Source organism: Cyprinus carpio, chromosome A23 (assembly GCF_018340385.1).
Source record: "Cyprinus carpio isolate SPL01 chromosome A23, ASM1834038v1, whole genome shotgun sequence".
In the NCBI taxonomy this organism is placed as follows: Eukaryota; Metazoa; Chordata; class Actinopteri; order Cypriniformes; family Cyprinidae; genus Cyprinus; species Cyprinus carpio.
This window is the reverse complement of record NC_056594.1, coordinates 10,414,456-10,431,678: the sequence shown is the minus strand read 5'-3', so window position 1 is coordinate 10,431,678 and position 17,223 is coordinate 10,414,456. Positions and strand designations below refer to the sequence as shown.

The 17,223-nt window shown below is 38.1% G+C and overlaps 2 protein-coding genes across 2 annotated transcripts; both read left to right on the top strand.

Moving 5' to 3' along the window:
• Positions 1-6,222: 6,222 nt before the first annotated feature.
• LOC109105287 (olfactory receptor 2G3-like) lies at positions 6,223-7,820 on the top strand. The gene has a single exon (XM_019118630.2). The coding sequence runs from the start codon at positions 6,505-6,507 to the stop codon at positions 7,591-7,593; it is 1,089 nt and encodes a 362-aa protein (XP_018974175.1). The 5' UTR covers positions 6,223-6,504; the 3' UTR covers positions 7,594-7,820.
• A 1,601-nt stretch (positions 7,821-9,421) lies between these two features.
• LOC109104751 (phosphatidylinositol 4,5-bisphosphate 3-kinase catalytic subunit gamma isoform-like) lies at positions 9,422-16,302 on the top strand. Its single transcript, XM_042713033.1, is given in 13 exon segments — positions 9,422-9,581; positions 9,715-9,858; positions 10,887-12,823; positions 12,930-12,995; positions 13,134-13,359; positions 13,444-13,538; positions 13,919-14,065; positions 14,162-14,252; positions 14,502-14,587; positions 14,589-14,633; positions 14,756-14,855; positions 15,181-15,338; positions 15,563-16,302. Coding segments are annotated over 11 exon segments (3,204 nt in total). The 5' UTR covers positions 9,422-9,581; positions 9,715-9,858; positions 10,887-10,891; the 3' UTR covers positions 15,821-16,302.
• Positions 16,303-17,223: the final 921 nt, after the last annotated feature.

Sequence of the window (17,223 nt, the reverse complement as noted above, 5' to 3'; positions counted from 1 at the left end):
AGTTGGGCAGTTTCACATCGGGAGTCAATGGGATTGACTCCCTTTTGCAGCCAGCCTCAAGCGGCCAGTTGTCGAATTACAGTTTAAGTCACTTCCTTGTTAGCTTCACGAGAGAGAGGGGGAGGTTGCCGCTTGGGTGTGACAGATCGCCCCCCCCCCCCACCCTCCCAGAAGGCGCATCCTCGTGCATGGAGATAGAGGGAGTGATGGAGGGGGACTTAGGAGGAGGACGGAGGGGAACTTAGGAGGAGGACAAAGGAGTGGATGTGGGATGGTGACAGGGGAAGGCAAAGGACTGGCAGGCAGACAAGACAGGTGGAGGTTCTGGAGGAGGACGGTGACGGTGCGCTCCAAACGGGATATATTTTGCCCTCCAAAGGGCACTTTGGAGTGAAAACAATCATGGCCGCCATATAGAAGGGTCGTTTCCAAACCGAAGTGCTCAAAACTGGACACTTCAAAGGGCCCTTCGGAATGAAGGATTTCGAAGGGTACAACTGATAGACACTTTGGGCTCCCATGATCCTTTGCACAGATTCTTTGCATGACGATGACGCCTCCGTGTGGGCACATGATTATGACGCAGAAGGGCACTTCAAGAAACAGTTGTTTGGTCCCCTACACCCTTCAACCCTTCGAAGCTCTCACTCCGGAGGGTAACCCCTTTGAAGGAATTAGGGCATAGCCCTTCGGAATGGAATGCAGGTAGAGTCCGTAGTGGTAATGACGGGTGGATCTAACTGTCAGACTCTGTACCATGTTTTGTGTGTGTTCTGCTTCCTATGTTTCCTTATGCCCTTATTTGGTTCTTCCTGTTCCCATTATACACCCGATAAGCTCTTCATTTGTTCCCAACTGTGTTTAGTTAATTCCTTGATTAGTCCCATAATTTAAGCCTTGTGTGTTTCCATGTCCAGCATCCGGAATTGTTTGTCAACCCCTCAGTCTTTGTGTGTACTCCCTGGTATTTGGATGAATAAAGAATGTGATATTAATCCCCTTGGTTTCCGTGCTGTTTCGCCCCCTCGTTTTTATGGGCGATGCGGAATGAAAAAGTTTTTTTAGGAGTCATGGCAGTAGAGACAACGCAACTATGACGACATGAATAATCCCGCCCACTCTAAAGCAATACTAAAATGCAATGGAAACGCAAACTGTGCTGAGCCAATCCATACCGTACCGTACTGAGCCGTGCCAAGCTTAGTAGGAAGTAGTGGAATGGAGTGGTAAATTAGTATGTGGCAGTGGAAAAGCGCCATAACATGCATTTTCTTTTTATTGTGTATGTTGTTAATTATATTTTACTTATTGAAGGTGAGGTTTTAGTATTATTGTTTTTCTGTGAAAAATTGTCAATGACTCATTATTTTTTTTTTTTATTATTGTAGTTGATTTTTTTTATTTTGTTATTTTAGTTGGTTTTACTTGGAATTATTATTATTTTTTAATTTTTTTAAGTTTGTTTATTTTGTGTTGTAAATGTTTAATATTGTTATTGAAAACTGTTTGATAGATAGATAGATAGATAGATAGATAGATAGATAGATTTCCAAAACGTTTAAGCTGAGGTAACTGACAGCAGCAACTGCCAAACTCTTGTTCCAGCCGCTCTGCCTACAACACTCCTCCTTTTTTCTTTGCTCTATTCTTGGACATTCTTAAGCAGCAGCTATGGCAAGCCATTTTAGCTTAAAATATTCCAAGCGTTACTCGTCCTAATTACATTTTTACTAGTAACAGTTCAGTTAGAGAGCTCTGCAATTACATTCTTACTAGTAACAATGCCAATTAAAGAGCTCTCTAAATCTATTTTTACTAGTTATAATTACAATAACAGAGCTCTCTTTGTAAGAACTCTCTAATTCAGTTCTTACTAGCAACAATTATGATTATAAAGCGCTCTAATTCAATTCTTACTAGTAAGAATTAGAGTGCTCTCTAACTGAATTAGAGATCTCTGCAATTACATTCTTACTAGTAAGAATTACAATTACCGAGCACTTCAACCCTCGAAGACAGCCGCCCGTGGCTAAATATAACTGTTGTTCTGAAATGTTTAATAACTTTTGAACCGCTAATCCTATATGAATGCTTTAAAAAGTTCTGTAAATCGGAGTTTTTGAGATATCCCATTTTTCTCATTTGGATATTCAGAGGCTCTGTAGTGTACGTGATTACGTCAGCACACTTTGGCAACATTAGGTACGTTTATATGGACACTGTTTGCTTCCATCGGAATGAATTCATTCTGATTGATGAATCAGAATGCAGTGTTTACATGAACGCTAAATAAAGTGATTGTGTTGATGTGTGCGTTTATATGTCACAAGCTTCTGGTCAGATCAGATGTGCACACTGCATGAATATACAGAGTTTCCCACTGTTGTCGCATACAGTTGTAAAAAGCACACATGCTATTTATTCACTTCGGGTACTAATTAGGCGATGACCAGCACATGTTGTGCAGTGCTGCTTAGGCTACTTTGCAAAAAAAAAAAAAAAAAAAAAACGTTAAAAGTGCCCCTTCCTGTACCCAAAACCTGTCGTCTGTTGATAAGAGTCTTAAACAAGGACTGGTGGGACATGGTCCTGCTCCACTTCACAGACACTGAGTGAAACGGGAGTTTTATAATTACGGGATACTCATTTATGACACTTAATTCGCCAGGAAGAACAGCTCATTCCGCACGTCATTATGCTATTTCTGCGTCATGTGCAGTACTTTCCAGTTTCAGTTTTCAATCTGATCAAGTGTTTGTAATCCTCTCGCTTGGATTACAAAAGGAATAAACCACCCCTTACAATCCGATTGAAATTTTAGTCGGATCTGGGCAATTCAATCCGATTGACCTGTCTACATGAGACTTTTTTATTCTGATTGTGCTTCTAGTCCTATTACGATCGCATTAGTAGGGTCAATGCAAACGTCAGTATAAAACACTAACTAGTAAACAATACTCGGCAGTGTGAAAGGGATCTGAGTGAGTGTTATATAGTGAATGCTTCATTGGTTACAGCTGTGTTGAATCAGTGCAATGGATGATGGGATATGTAGTCCAGGATGACATGCCATAGTTTGTGTAGTGCAAGAGTCATTGTATTAGAAGGATGACCTCTGGTGGTGATTGGATGGAAGTTCATGGACCAGATTCGTAACAAAATGGCTATAACTTGCTTGGGGAATGTTATATGTAAACAAAATTTTATTTGGAAGTGTAAAACACACAGATACAACTTTCTAAAAAAAATAATAAAACTTTAGGAGTTTCTGTTTGAGTACACCATAAATAAACACCCAATTGTTGCTTGCATTTTTCTTAAAATTCTGTAAATTCATTAATTCTTAGAGAAAACAAAATGAAAGTTGGGACTTTAAGTTAGCTAAACTTAAACTTCAAGTTCTCCTGTTTATAATGATATATGGCACTTGAGCTGACTGCTAGAATAGGTCTGAAAAACAAAGAAAAGTGCAGGTGTGTCAGGCACCCCAAAAATGTTCTAGGTATTTAAGGGTTAATGCAATTTTTACTATAAACAATTGAATCAGAGCTCTACAATTCAATTCTTACTAGTATTTTTGTTTTCGACAATATTAAAAACAATATTGTGCATATTGCTGAGTATACTCTACATTTATATGTATGTTTTCTGTGCAAATGTGAATTCACCTTTAAAAATAACTTAGCTACATAGACTACCTATATTTCTTCTCTGTAAAACATAATCATTTTATAATGATTTTAATCAATGTAGCCTATAATAATACTTAATAGATTGTTAGAGCCTTAGCACTGCTATTCATCATTAAAAGCTGCTTGGCTGAACAAGCTGCTTGAGTTCCCATTTTCTTTTTTTTAAATGTATTTTTGGCGTTTTTGCCTTTATTCCGATAGGACAGTGTAAGTGAATTGGGGGGAGGGGATGTGGGATCGGAAGGGTCCACAACACGAGCCGGGACTCAACTACGGATACCCATGGCGCAACCGTGTTGTCGACAGACTGCCCACAAGGCTATCGGGACAGGCAGTCACACGTTTTATGAATATGCATGAGGCGCAATTATAATAAAGAGATTGCGTTGAAAAGAGAGCTCTGCAATGCAATTCTTACTAGTAAGAATGCAGTTCCACACCTCTACACCTACATTCTTACTAGTAAGAATTACAGTTAGAGAGCTCTCTAATACAATTCTTACTGGTAACAATTCAATTAGAGAGCTCTGTAATTGAATTAGATGCTCTGCAATTGCATTGTTACTAGTAACAATTCATTGGAGAGCTCTCTAATTCAAATTTTACTAGTAAGAATTACAGTTAGAGAGCTCTTTAATGCATTTGTTCTAGTAACAATTTAATTACAGAGCTCTCTAATTGAATAAGAGAGATCTGCAATTGCATTCTTACTAGTAACAATTGAATCAGAGAGCTCTACAATTAAATTCTTACTAGTAAGAATTACAATTAGAGAGTTTTTTTAATGCAATTCTTACTAGTAAAAATTGTATTAGAGAGCTCTTTAATTAGAGAGCTCACAATTCAGTTTTTACTGGTAAGAATTCCAATTAGAGAGCTTCTAATTTAGTTTTTACTAGTAAGAGTTCTATTTAGAGACCTCTCTAATTCAATTGTTACTAGTAAGATTGGAATTAGCTCTTTAATTCCATTACAGAGATCTGCAATTAAACATATTTTTAATGTGTTTTTTTTTACTAGTAAAAAGTGGATTATAGAGCTCTGTAATTGCATTTTTACTAGTAAGAATTAAATTAAGGAACTCTCTAATTGCAATTGTTACTAGTAAACATTGAATTAGATAGCTCTCTAATTGGAATTATTACTAGTAAAATTGTATTTAGAGAGCTCTCTAATTGTAATTGTTACAAGTTAAAATTCAGTTGTAGAGCTCTCTAATTGGAATTGTTACTAGTAAGAATTGAATTAGAGAGCTCTGTAACTGGAATTCTTACTAGTAGTAATTGAATTAGAGAGCTCTCTAATCGTAATTGTTACTAGTAAGAACTGAATTAGAGAGCTCTCTAATCATAATTGTTACTAGTAAGAACTGAATTAGAGCTCTCTAATTGGCATTGTTACTAGTAATAATTTAATTGTAGAGCTCTCTAATTGAATTGTTACGAGTAAAAATATAATTAAGACGAGTAACGCTTGAAATATTTTAAGCTAAAACAGCTTGCCATATTGGGGGTTGCGTGTTCATCTTCTACTCCTATCAATCACAACGCAAGGATGTATAAACAATCGCTTACCTCAAGCTGTGACAACTCTTCCTGCATCCTTTTACCACCATATATGTTCACTCTATTTTTAATCACTTCTATTAACATTTTGATCTTCCTTCATTATCCCGGCCCGAAGGATCATCAGTGACTCCAGCCACCCGTCCCACAGACTGCTCTCTCTGCTGCCATCAGGAAGACGTCTCCGCAGCATCCGATGCCGCACTAACCGACTGAGGGATTTTTCCCTTAGTTCTAGAATAAAGTTAAATGTAGCATTTTGACTAGATTTTTTTTTATATATATATATATATAGCCTGCATCATCAAGCGCAGATTAAAAAGAAAACGTCTCTTCTCATATCAATAAATTATTACAAACGTCATACAAATTAAATCGAATGCCATTATTGAATAACAGACATAAATTATATAACATTTGTGGGATATTTGAACTGACATGACTTGATATATTAAGTTGTTTACTCGTGCATATAACAAAACCGTTGCAAATGACATTTTATGTAGACTAGTCAAATCTGACTGAATGTCAACTCCATGATACACGAAAATCATCACTAACAGTTTACACTTCTGTTGTGATTGGAGTGACTTAAACTGGTGAATATAATGAGTGCACTTTATTTATTGTAAACCCGAATTTTTGGACAAATATGAACATATAGCCTACTTTAATTCCACCCATAATCAATCAATAATAATATTGGTTAAATAGTGTATTCAGAAATGTAAACAAATTATTTGTATCAAATTATTAATCTATTTTAAATCAAATGATAGATTATTCTAATTGCATATATTGGTTTAATATTAAACATTTTAAATTAATTTAGAAGGAATTAAGTTTGTAGATGGATAAGCTATTACTTTTACATTTTTACAGTTTTATACAAACGTATATTGTCCATTACAATGAATAACATCAATAAACATTAAATATTTTCGTTATTTTACTTTATTTTTAGGTCAGAAAGCAAATAATTCTTGATTATTGGATTCCAACCAAATAGGCTACTCCTCTGCGGTTTTAACAGTCTGAAGGGACAATCGAGGCGAATTCTTTCAACTGGTTATTTTTACGAGAGGTATGCCTCTTTGAGTGACTTTAAGCCCCACCTTCATTCACGTTACTCACCTGTCTGCATCTTTTCTTGAGAGACATCGCGTGCAGGCGCAACAAATGCGAACATCAGTCACCGCGTTGCCAAACTCCCAAAGTTGTCATAAAAGCGCACGTCCTCGCCCAAAATGCGTTTCACACGTTTTCTATGTGTCATACTATGGACTGCAGTCTACACATGTCCGACTCCAAGTCAGGATGCCAACATCACTTCAGACGCCCTCCAGCTGCTGGACCAGGGACGCTGCCCCTTCAGATCCATCCTGCCGTCAGATACAGCTGTGCAGGTACTGGTGTGGGTCTTTGTGGTGATGACCGTCATCTCACTTATCGTCAATGGCTGCACTCTGTTCAGTCTTGGCAGTTCAGAAGACCTATCCTGGGAACCACGCTTTGCCTTGCTGAAGAACCTCATAGTAAGTGACATCCTACTCATTGTAACCCAAGGTCCAACAGTGGCACACTGTCTGCTGCAGAAGACCACGCTGCCGTATGGAGCTTGGTGTGTGACTCAGTTCTTCATTAACACTGTTTGTGTTTTCTGCACTGTGCTTACCATCACCTGCATGGCTTTGGAGCGCTACCTATATGTATGCCAGGCCATCTACTACATTAGTATACTAACCACCAAGCGCCTTTACCTCATAGTCGGTCTCACATGGCTTATTTCAATATGCTTATCGGCAGTGATCACAGGTTTGCTCAGTTTAGGGCACAAGAGCTCATTAGTGGGGAAACCCATTACGGGACTCCTTTGTGAGCCGGACACCTTAGAGGCCCACCTTGGCTTTCCACGAGGCTCTGCTGTGTTTCGAAAAGTAGTTGGGCTTTTGGTGACACTGCTTTGCGTCTTTTCCTACTCCTTCTCGTACCTGCGCATGTATCAGGAGGCACGCAATGCCGTTCAGCCTTTCCAGCAGGTCAACAAGAGGGCACGCAAAACAGTGATGTTCTACTGCTCCATGCTGCTGCTTCAGCTGCTCCCCATCTTTCTGAAGATAGCCTCGGATGCTCTGTGGGAACTCGTGGGCAACATGGCAATGATCCGTTCGCTGGATGACCCTGGAGACTGGATGTCGGCAGGGATCCTACACATCATGCTGCTGGTGATGCTTCAGGTGCCTCCTTGCATTAATCCACTCATCTATGGTTTGCGCAACAGAGAGGTGAGGGAAGCTCTGCCCAGGCTGCTGTGCTGGAGGAGAAACAACCGTTAAGCGAGTTGATTCAGGGAATTTTCAGAAATGCTTGTTAACTGAGAGGATACCTATGTGCAGCAGCCCTGGCTGAAGTGGAAATAGCATAGATGTGTGTGTAATGTGTAAGTCTGGATCTCATGGTTTATTGTAAGATTATAATAACGCACAATATAAAACTTTAATGCAAGATATTTTAAATGCATATCAGTAAATCTGACTCTAATGCAATGTGCCTTTTGTTCACATAAAACATGCATCTCCTTATGAAGTTTCTGTTAAACTTGTGTTAGTTTATAAATAAACTATTGTTCATTGTAAATTCCGGTTTGTTCATTATTTAATTAATTAAATTAATACATAATACATTTATTTTATTTTTTTAGTTAAAGTTGACATTTTGAAACTTTGTTAAGAGATAATATTTTTATATTTATATATTTTAATTATAGGATTGATTGCATACTATTAACCAACTATATTATTTTGTGTATTTTGACAAGAAAGTAAAACACTCAAAGGCTGTGAATTTCATAGATAGTCCTGCTGATGTTCACATACTCAATACAATGTTTAAAGCACACATCTGTCCTCTTCTGTATAACCATGACAACATATGCATATGCCTAAAGCTGTGAAACATAATTGTGTTAATAATCTTAATAATTACCTACCAAGAACAAGGGATATATGCAGAATATATAGCAAAAATGAATGAAAGTGAAATAAGTCAGTTTCTATATGACAGCATAACAGATATCAGGGTTTAATTGACTAATACTGTTGCTTCATGAATTAAAACTTGTGTGTGAGGGAAAACAAAATTGGAAATGGAAATGTGTACAGATGAAGGAGAGAAAAATGTTTTGTTAAATTTTATTTATTTCTATTTATTTGATTGTTTATTTATTGTTGTATTATTATTATGTAAGACGCTCACTTATGCATTGAAGACACTGTTGATTCTTTCCACTATCTTTGGTTTTGTTGAGTAGAAATGTAAGAATCTTTGCTAAATGTAATGTGCAAAATAATATGTATCTGTGAGATATGATATAATTATCTGATGCAAAATGATTAAAAAAAAATTGCTCTATTAAACTTTATATCACTAGGCTGTCTCCATCGAGATGTCTTATACCTGCAGTTCCTGTCCTTAATAATCTGCTGGAAACTGGACTCTAATGACCGCACATAGAGCACAGACACAGTCAATGCTTCTTTTGTAATCTGGATGGTGTGATAAAATGGTTAATTGTCCATACAGACTCTCTTTCATCACTCATTCAGTGGTTGCTGCCAGTAAGTGTTTAAAACGTAACTTTCATACTTTCAGACAATTTCTTTAATTATGTGGCTTTTTGAGAAGAGTGTTCTAATATTTTTTAAGAAGTTAGACTTACTATTTTTGCCTAAAGACTAATAAAACACACCTGGGGGGTGGAGAAAATCATAGTGGGTGGAATCTTTGACCACAGACCACATAAGACTCTAACAAACACAACACCTTAGTAACAGCACAGCTTCGCACTTGAAGCACCATCACATTTTCTTCCAAAATGGGCCATTTTATTATAATATTATCTTTTACTGTATCTACAGTGATTAAAAAGGTTGCTGTTGCTGCCAGTACTACAACATGCTACATTACTGCAGCATTTGACACTTTTTGAAACCTGCTGTGCATCTGCATCTAAAATATTATCAGGCTAAATAAGTGATTGGAAAATGGCAATAATTCAAATGAGGATGAAATGTTTATTTTAAAGCTCTTTTTCATTCTGGCAAATGTGTAAACACCAAAGTGGCAAAACCAACAGGTCCTGCTTAACAACTAGATAGTTATTGATGAGCTCCCTCTAGTGATTAAAGAGAGTAACATTTTACGTTAGCACTTTTAAGTTATTGTTCAGTTCAAGTACTCCGTTTATAAAGCCTCTTTTAATTATAAGAGTTCGTGATGAACATTTAAACTAATATTAATGTTGTGATTTAAAAACAGAGAGATGGTAATAAGATAATAGAAAATAACTATTTAAAACACTTAAACAAAACAATTTGGATGTGGAAAATCCATTCTGATTTAAATGAAGCCAAACAAAAGAAATAAGCATGAAGTGACCAGAACTTTCTTCCTCACAGGTGCAGAAAGACAAAGGAATGAGGAAGTGATGAGTTGTTGTGCAGTCAGTCACTTCACATTAATGCATTACAGGGAAACTGAAGTGTAGCTCACACACAAGCCACAGAAACTGACCTGAAACCAAAGACACACATGTTGTATAGGTAAGTGCGATTTTCTGATTCATTACAATCATACAACATAACTGACATTCAGTTGGTATTGTAACTGTAGTAACTTTTTGGGAGGAATATACAGTATAGTACTTACAGTCTGTAGTCTGCCGTCTTTAGCACAGCAGGGCAAGGCTTAAGAATGATACATTCTTCTTAAGTGGCTGGCAGAACCAGTTTGCGTGTTGCAAAGACTTTTGTTGTTGTTTAAACAAGGCAAGAATGATACCAATGCAAAAATGAAAATGCATTTTTAATTACACATTGCAAATTTAAAAACCCAACTAAATAATAGCAGGAGAGATTGGAGTTAGATATTCCAGTGTTAGGTTGAGCCACCCCGTGTATCTTCTAAACTCACAATTTTTTTTTTGTGAGATATATTGATTTTTTTATTTTCTTTTGTTTGGTTGAAATGTTCCCACACAAACACACAAAATATACATGTTGGCAATTAACCAACATATAAAATAGAAGATAAGAAATATAAGAAAAATTATCCAGGACTTTTAGAACTAAAGAAAATATATATTTTTTTTCACAAACGGGAAATTAAGGAGGAAACAAAATTCATATCTATCAGCAAAGGGTGGAATGTACAATAGTCTCACCAAGACAATAATTTCACCTTGGTTTTATTTTATTTTTCATATGAATATATACATAAATATGTCACATTACATATTATGGGAGTCACTCTCTTTGAATTCCATATGTTTTGTCCCTTGATCTTTGCTCAATATCCAAGCAACTGCATAGCAACACACTAAAACGTAACACCTGCCCTGGCAACCAGTCAAAGTGCCTTAAAGCATCACAATAGGAGTTTAGCAAGTTCAGACACCACTACAATTCTAAATAAAAATTTACGTCAGTCAAGGCCCAACTTATCCCTCACCCCCAACTGTACCACAAACAGCACAAGACATTGCCTCTTCTTGAAAAGACCCTAATCTTAACACTTCACTAAAAATAAAATTAGTTATAATTAAATGTGCTCATGTTAACTTCCATTCCAGCATCCATGGAGAACAAATGGGATGCACACCAGCAACAGGAACCTTGTTCAGATAACAATCTTGTATTTATTTGCAAGTTACCAGTCAGGGAAGGAATCCAGTTACTGGACAGGCAGGAGCCCGTTCAGATCAAACTCCCAGCGCAATGCAGCGTCCACCAGCTTCGTGTGCGTCTCTGCATGGTAGCACAGGAGAATAACAGACTTTCAGAGCCATTTGCACTTCTGGACCCAGAACGATACAGTCTGTTGTACCACAAGGAGGAGGAGTGGTATGAAATTTATGACGACTATCAGGTACTGAAAACTCTTGATGCACCCTGGTTTCAGGGTACCGATGGTCTTCAGACTGTCTGTGTCACTGTGTTGGCTCGGAAAACTGCCTCTAAGGAGAGAATTCTCTTCCAGGGCATTCTCAACGAGCTAATCGGCTATGATTTGGACTCCTCAGACACTAATCGTTTAAGTGAGCTAGGCTACACCCGAAGAAAGTTTGCCACACCAAGAAGGGAAGAACTGAAAAACCGGGATCCAATAGCTTATGCCACTGAACCGTGGATAACTTCCACAGTGCTTCCAAACGACCTGCAAGGTTACCTTCAGCCAAAACTCTCAGTGACTCTTTACTATAATAGTTCAATCATTTCCATTAAAGCTGACGTGACACAGACCCCCAGTGATCTCTTCAAAATTGTCTGGGAATCATTGCCAAAGGAGGACCTGTCATTCGAAGGATGGTCGGTTGATTATGTGCTCAAGGTGTGTGGCAGAGAGGAATTTTTGACTAAAGACTTCCAGCTTTCTGACTACCTGTGGGTCAGACACTGCCTTAAAAACATGCTGGAGCTCCATCTCTCAGTGGTTGCCATCTCATCCCTTCCGGATAACACAGTAGGTAGAGAGTACTGGCCACTGGTGGACAGTCTCACTGGTCTCTCGAGCTCTCACGAGGAGCTTTCCCTTAAAGAGAAGAAAGTAGAGGACATTGTGATGATTTCCCTCTGGGACTGTAAGAGAAAGTTCAGGGTTAAACTCCTAGGGTTTGATATCCCAGAACTCCCAAGTAAGGTACCGCCACTTGTCCATGTAGAAGCCACCATAATCTATGGTAGAAAGACTGTGTCATCGGTTTGTTCAACTTCAAAAGAGTTTACAGATGAAGTGCTGTGGAACACCTGGCTGGAATTTGACATTCTGATCAGGGATATCCCTCACGGAGCTAAATTAGGCCTCACAATTAATGCCAGTACTGTTGAAGGCATGTCAGCCAAGGACACAAAGTCGAACACCTCTAAAGCATCAGATTACCAGAAAGGAAAAAGGCAAGTATTATACTTCGTAAACCTCCAATTGATTGACCACAGATCCCTTCTTAGCCAAGGTCCACACACTCTGCACATGTGGACTTTTCCAGAATGGGACGAGGAGGCATTCACTTATGAAGCAGAAAAGTTGTCTACAGCCACAAACCCAGATGTAGCCAAAGCAATGGCAATTACCTTTATGCTGGATCGCTATAGCTTTCCGGTTGTCCTGCCACATGCCAAAAGCTCTTCTGTTAGTGGTACTTCTCCTATTTCTGACTCTTCTACACTGGACCTTTCAGGAGGATCCAGACTCTCCTCACCATCCAATGAGGCTTCTCCAACAACACCTTTCACAAGGACTGATTGCCTCAGAAGGTTTAAAGAAGAAAGTATCCACTATGCTTCAAATTTACCTCAGTTTCTTCGCCAGATCGACTGGATGATGCCAACTGCGGTCCAGGATGTCCATTGGCTATTGAGTCACTGGGTTCCAGAGGATATAGAGCTGTATGTGGCCCTTGAGCTTCTGAGTGTGGATTTTGCAGACCTGAAGGTCAGAAGATTGGCAGTTCAAAGATTAGAGATCCTTTCCAATGATGAGGTACTTAAGTACCTGCTGCAGCTGGTTCAGGTAAAGAATTATACAAGTGTATTGACCTGTACAGTAACGCTAGTTTTGGAACTCACAGTTGGAGAACTGAGAAGCAAAACCTAATAAGGCATGTCATTTTCTGTAGACCCTCAAAGTCGAACCATATCATGATAGCTGTTTGGCAAGATTCCTTCTCAAAAGGGCACTAAGGGTGAGTCATGTTTGCAGCTGTGCATACTTCATTAGAGGATGATTTTCATTTCTATCATTTTCATCAAAAATAACTAACACCATTTCACCTGTCAGAAGATAAAGGTTAACTATGTACTGTTGCCATTTCCTGGAACAGAGCAAACGGATTGGACACTTCTTTTTCTGGTATTTGCGGAGTGAGGTGGCAGGTTGCCCATTTTTTCGCCAGCGTATGGCAGTCATACTGGAGGCATATCTTTTGGGCTGTGGAGAGGCAATGCAGACTGAATTCCAGCGTCAAGTACAAGTCGTCAATTGCCTGCACGACGTGGCTCTAACAGTGAAAGTGCTCTACCCAGAAAGAACAGATCTTCCATCAACAGGTAAAGTTCAAACAACTTTGCTCTCTGTATTATGTGTCATATATGCAGTACATACATCTGCATTATCATGTATGTGTTTGTCAGCTCCTCAGAAGCTGCAGGAGTTATTGGAGGAGTGCAATTTACCCTCTGACTTCCTGGTGCCTTTTGATCCCCGTGTCAGAGCAGGAAGTATCATAGTGAGTTGATATATTTATCTATAAGGATTGTTTCCAGTATATGCTTGAATGTTAAAATGTTATCAGATTTTTGGTATAGAAAACTTCATAAGCATCTCTAAGTCATGGATTCATTTTACTTCCAACCCAAAGAAAACTTGTACCCAAACTAAATTGCTTGTAAGCCTTCATAAACTGATCTGAACTAAACATAACTTTAAAAAATAGTCCGTAATGTAGAGTCCAAAGAAAACTTGTACCCAAATTATTTTGATTGTATGCCTTCATAAACTGTTAAAACATGCTTCAGAATATCTGCTTTTGTATTTGGCAGAAAGAAAGTCATACAAGTTTAGAATGACATGGCAAAGTTTTCATTTCTGGGTCATTTTTTCATACAGCTAAAAGACTGTAAAGTGATGGCCTCGAAGAAAAAGCCACTCTGGCTTGAGTTCTCCTGCGTAGAGTCAGAAGCTCCAGCCTCTCCTCCTGTCGGCATCATCTTTAAGCATGGAGATGACCTCCGACAGGACATGCTTATCATCCAGGTAAATAAGCAAGTATTAAAAACAGTTGACTGATTTTCACTAGCAAGTAGAAACCAAATTAAAAAATTAAAGGGTTTTTATATGTTGTTTTTTCAGACTCTAATTGTCATGGACTCAATTTGGAAAGAAATAGGTTTAGACTTGAACCTGGTGCCCTATGGATGCATTTCAACAGGATATAACATAGGTAATCTCTCTTGTTCTTATAACAGAAGTAAAATACTGCAGTGAGAGCACTTAAAATATTCAACAAACACTGACAGACGAGCAAAAATATAATCAAAATATAAGCAAGCAAAATAATAATAATTATGGCACAGCACTCTTGGACTCTTGATTCTGATTGGCTGCAGAAAAACATCTAATGACCAACATACAGATTAACTGACTGTTGTCTCTGACATATTATTCAACTTTATATCTGTCTTTGATGAAGTGTTTATTGAGATTGTGAGTGATTTGATGTATATTTCATCTGTATGTATGTGTTGGGGAGGTGTGGTGGTTGATTTTGTGAGAAATTGCCTTATATGACTGGCTTCAGAGGAAGTGCCCATTCCAGGAAAAAGTAAGCAGATATACTATACTTATACTATGTCATGTATGCTGTCATTCTACCAGATCTGTGTCTACAGTCTGACAAGCAGATATTTCGTTCTCTACCTTTTGTCTTGAATTTTGGTGCTATAGCACTTTCAAGCTATGGAGAAGTTTGTGAACTTGTGTGTGGCTACATACGTGCTGGGTATAGGTGACCGCCACAACGACAACATTATTATCACTGATCAAGGTAAAGGAACAAGTTAGTTTGTGCCTATTTAGTTTGTGAAGAATATGAATTGAAAAATTAAAAAAAATTCACATCATCATGTGAATTATTGAATTTCCAAAACTAGGAAACTATTACAATTAAATGATCCATTTCAACTTCAGTCATGATCTTGTTACACCTGGTTACTAAAATATGATTCATGTCACATTTTTGAAAACGTTCAGAGTATTATGGGTAGATTTTTAGAGAGGGTTCAATAACACAGAACATGCCTTAGATGTACCAGTATTGTACTAATGTCCACTCGCAATTAAACTAATGTTAAATTCTCTATTCTTCTCAGGGAACTTGTTCCACATTGATTTTGGGCACATCTTGGGCAACACTAAGAGCTTCCTGGGGGTGAACAGAGAAAGGGTGCCCTTTGTCCTCACCCCTGACTTCCTGTACGTTATGGGCAGGGTGAAAGGCCGTCCCAGCCTCTACTTCCAGAGATTTAGGGTAGGTTCTGTTACACGGTTTCTTTTTTAAATATTTTCAGTGTTACAGGGTCTTGCAGTCAGAGTTGTTATTATTAACTAAAATGAAATTTAAAACTAAAATTTAAAACTAAAATTATATATATATATATATATATATATATATTTATTTTTTATTTTATTTTATTTTTTTATTAGCACATGCTACAGCCATACTCTGAACTCCAGTATCTGTTCTTTCTTTAGGACACCTGTATCAGTGCCTATCTGTCCCTCCGGGCTCAGTCTCGCCTTTTTGTCACTCTCTTCTCTCTAATGCTCCTCACGGGAATCCCTGAGCTCAGCATGTCACAGGACATGCTCTACCTGCGAACTGCACTGCAGCAGGATCAGGGGGAGGAAGAAGCTCGGAATCACTTCCTGCAGCAGATTACCCTCTGCGAGCAGAAAGGTTGGACTGTTCAGGCAAACTGGTGGTTTCACATGATGGCGGGCATTAAATAGAAAACATATGGAATCTATGTACCTTTTTGACAACTACTGTAGCAAAGGGAATGTCTGTTCATGCTACAATTCCTAGATGTCAAAAAGTTTGAGAACCAAAAAGTTTGAAGATCATCATTTACTCACCCTTATATCATTCCAAACTTGATTTGCTGATTTCCTTTGCTAAGTTGAAAACAAAAGGAGATGTTAATGCTGCTCTATACAACAAAAGTGGCCAGGGGCTGACAAAAAGCTTAAAATCCTAAAAGGACAAAAAGCACCATTAAAGTACAACAGAAGAGGTCCATGTCTTTATGGCTTTATGTAAATAATACACAAAAACTAAATTGTTACTTTTTTCTTCTTCTCTGTAAACCTCAGATCTCATTTATGCATTTTAAATGTGCAAATTCAAATTTTGAATTTTAAATTTTGGCTGAACTATCCTTTTAAGTGTTATTTTATCTTGCAAATTCCATGGAGAAAGTTAAAAACAATAAATTTTTTGTTTGCTACTTCACGTTTCAATTTTTTTTCATTAAACAATCATCAAAGAACCCGAGTCACAATTCACAGATGAATTAAGACTCTCAACCATTAGAAAGACTATCAGTGTGTCATTAAGGTACTGTAAGTAATAAGGATGACACACCAGGAAATGAGACCTTGCATGTAAACAGTGTAATCACATGCTCTCCTATGAGTACCATCCTGCTATTTACAGTTGTTGCCTTTAGAGGGCACTCTGGCCCACATTCACCTCACATGCACTGGGTCATGAGACAACGGACCTAAAAACACATTGCTTGTTAACAATAGACTCTGAGATCAAATTGTTTCAGTTCTTGTTAATAGTATTAAAAGTACAACATAAAAATGTGAAATTCCTCCTGCAAAGGTTATGTTGTTGAGTTGTCGTGGCTGTTGGTGAGGGTAGGGAGAGAAGGGAGGGGTGTTTGGTGGGTGTAGGGGTGTTTTCAAAGCCAGCAGTTTGGGGGGCATGGGCGGGGGTCTGTCAAGTCTGTCTGAGAGACTGTTTCCAGACAGACAAGCCTCCATGCTTAGCTTCTCATCTCTCATCCACTGCCTCCTCACAACATGCTGTTCTTCCTTCAGTCTTTTCCTTTGTTTTTAAACGTTGAGTTATTTTGCATTATTTTTACGTTTCTCATTTTAATCAAGTTTTGTCTTTTAAAACAGCTTAGCATTCATTTATTTCACTCTTCCTGGATTCCTCTTTCTTACGCACTCACACACACAACAACACGCCTAGACGGCATCACTGTGTTTCTGACAAGGATGAGCACATGGTCGTCCCACACACTGGTATCTTTCTTGGGACTGACCATTCTTCACTATAAGAGCTCTTCAAGAATTTTGAATCTCTGTTACTGCACTTTATCAAAAGGTAAGACTATTCA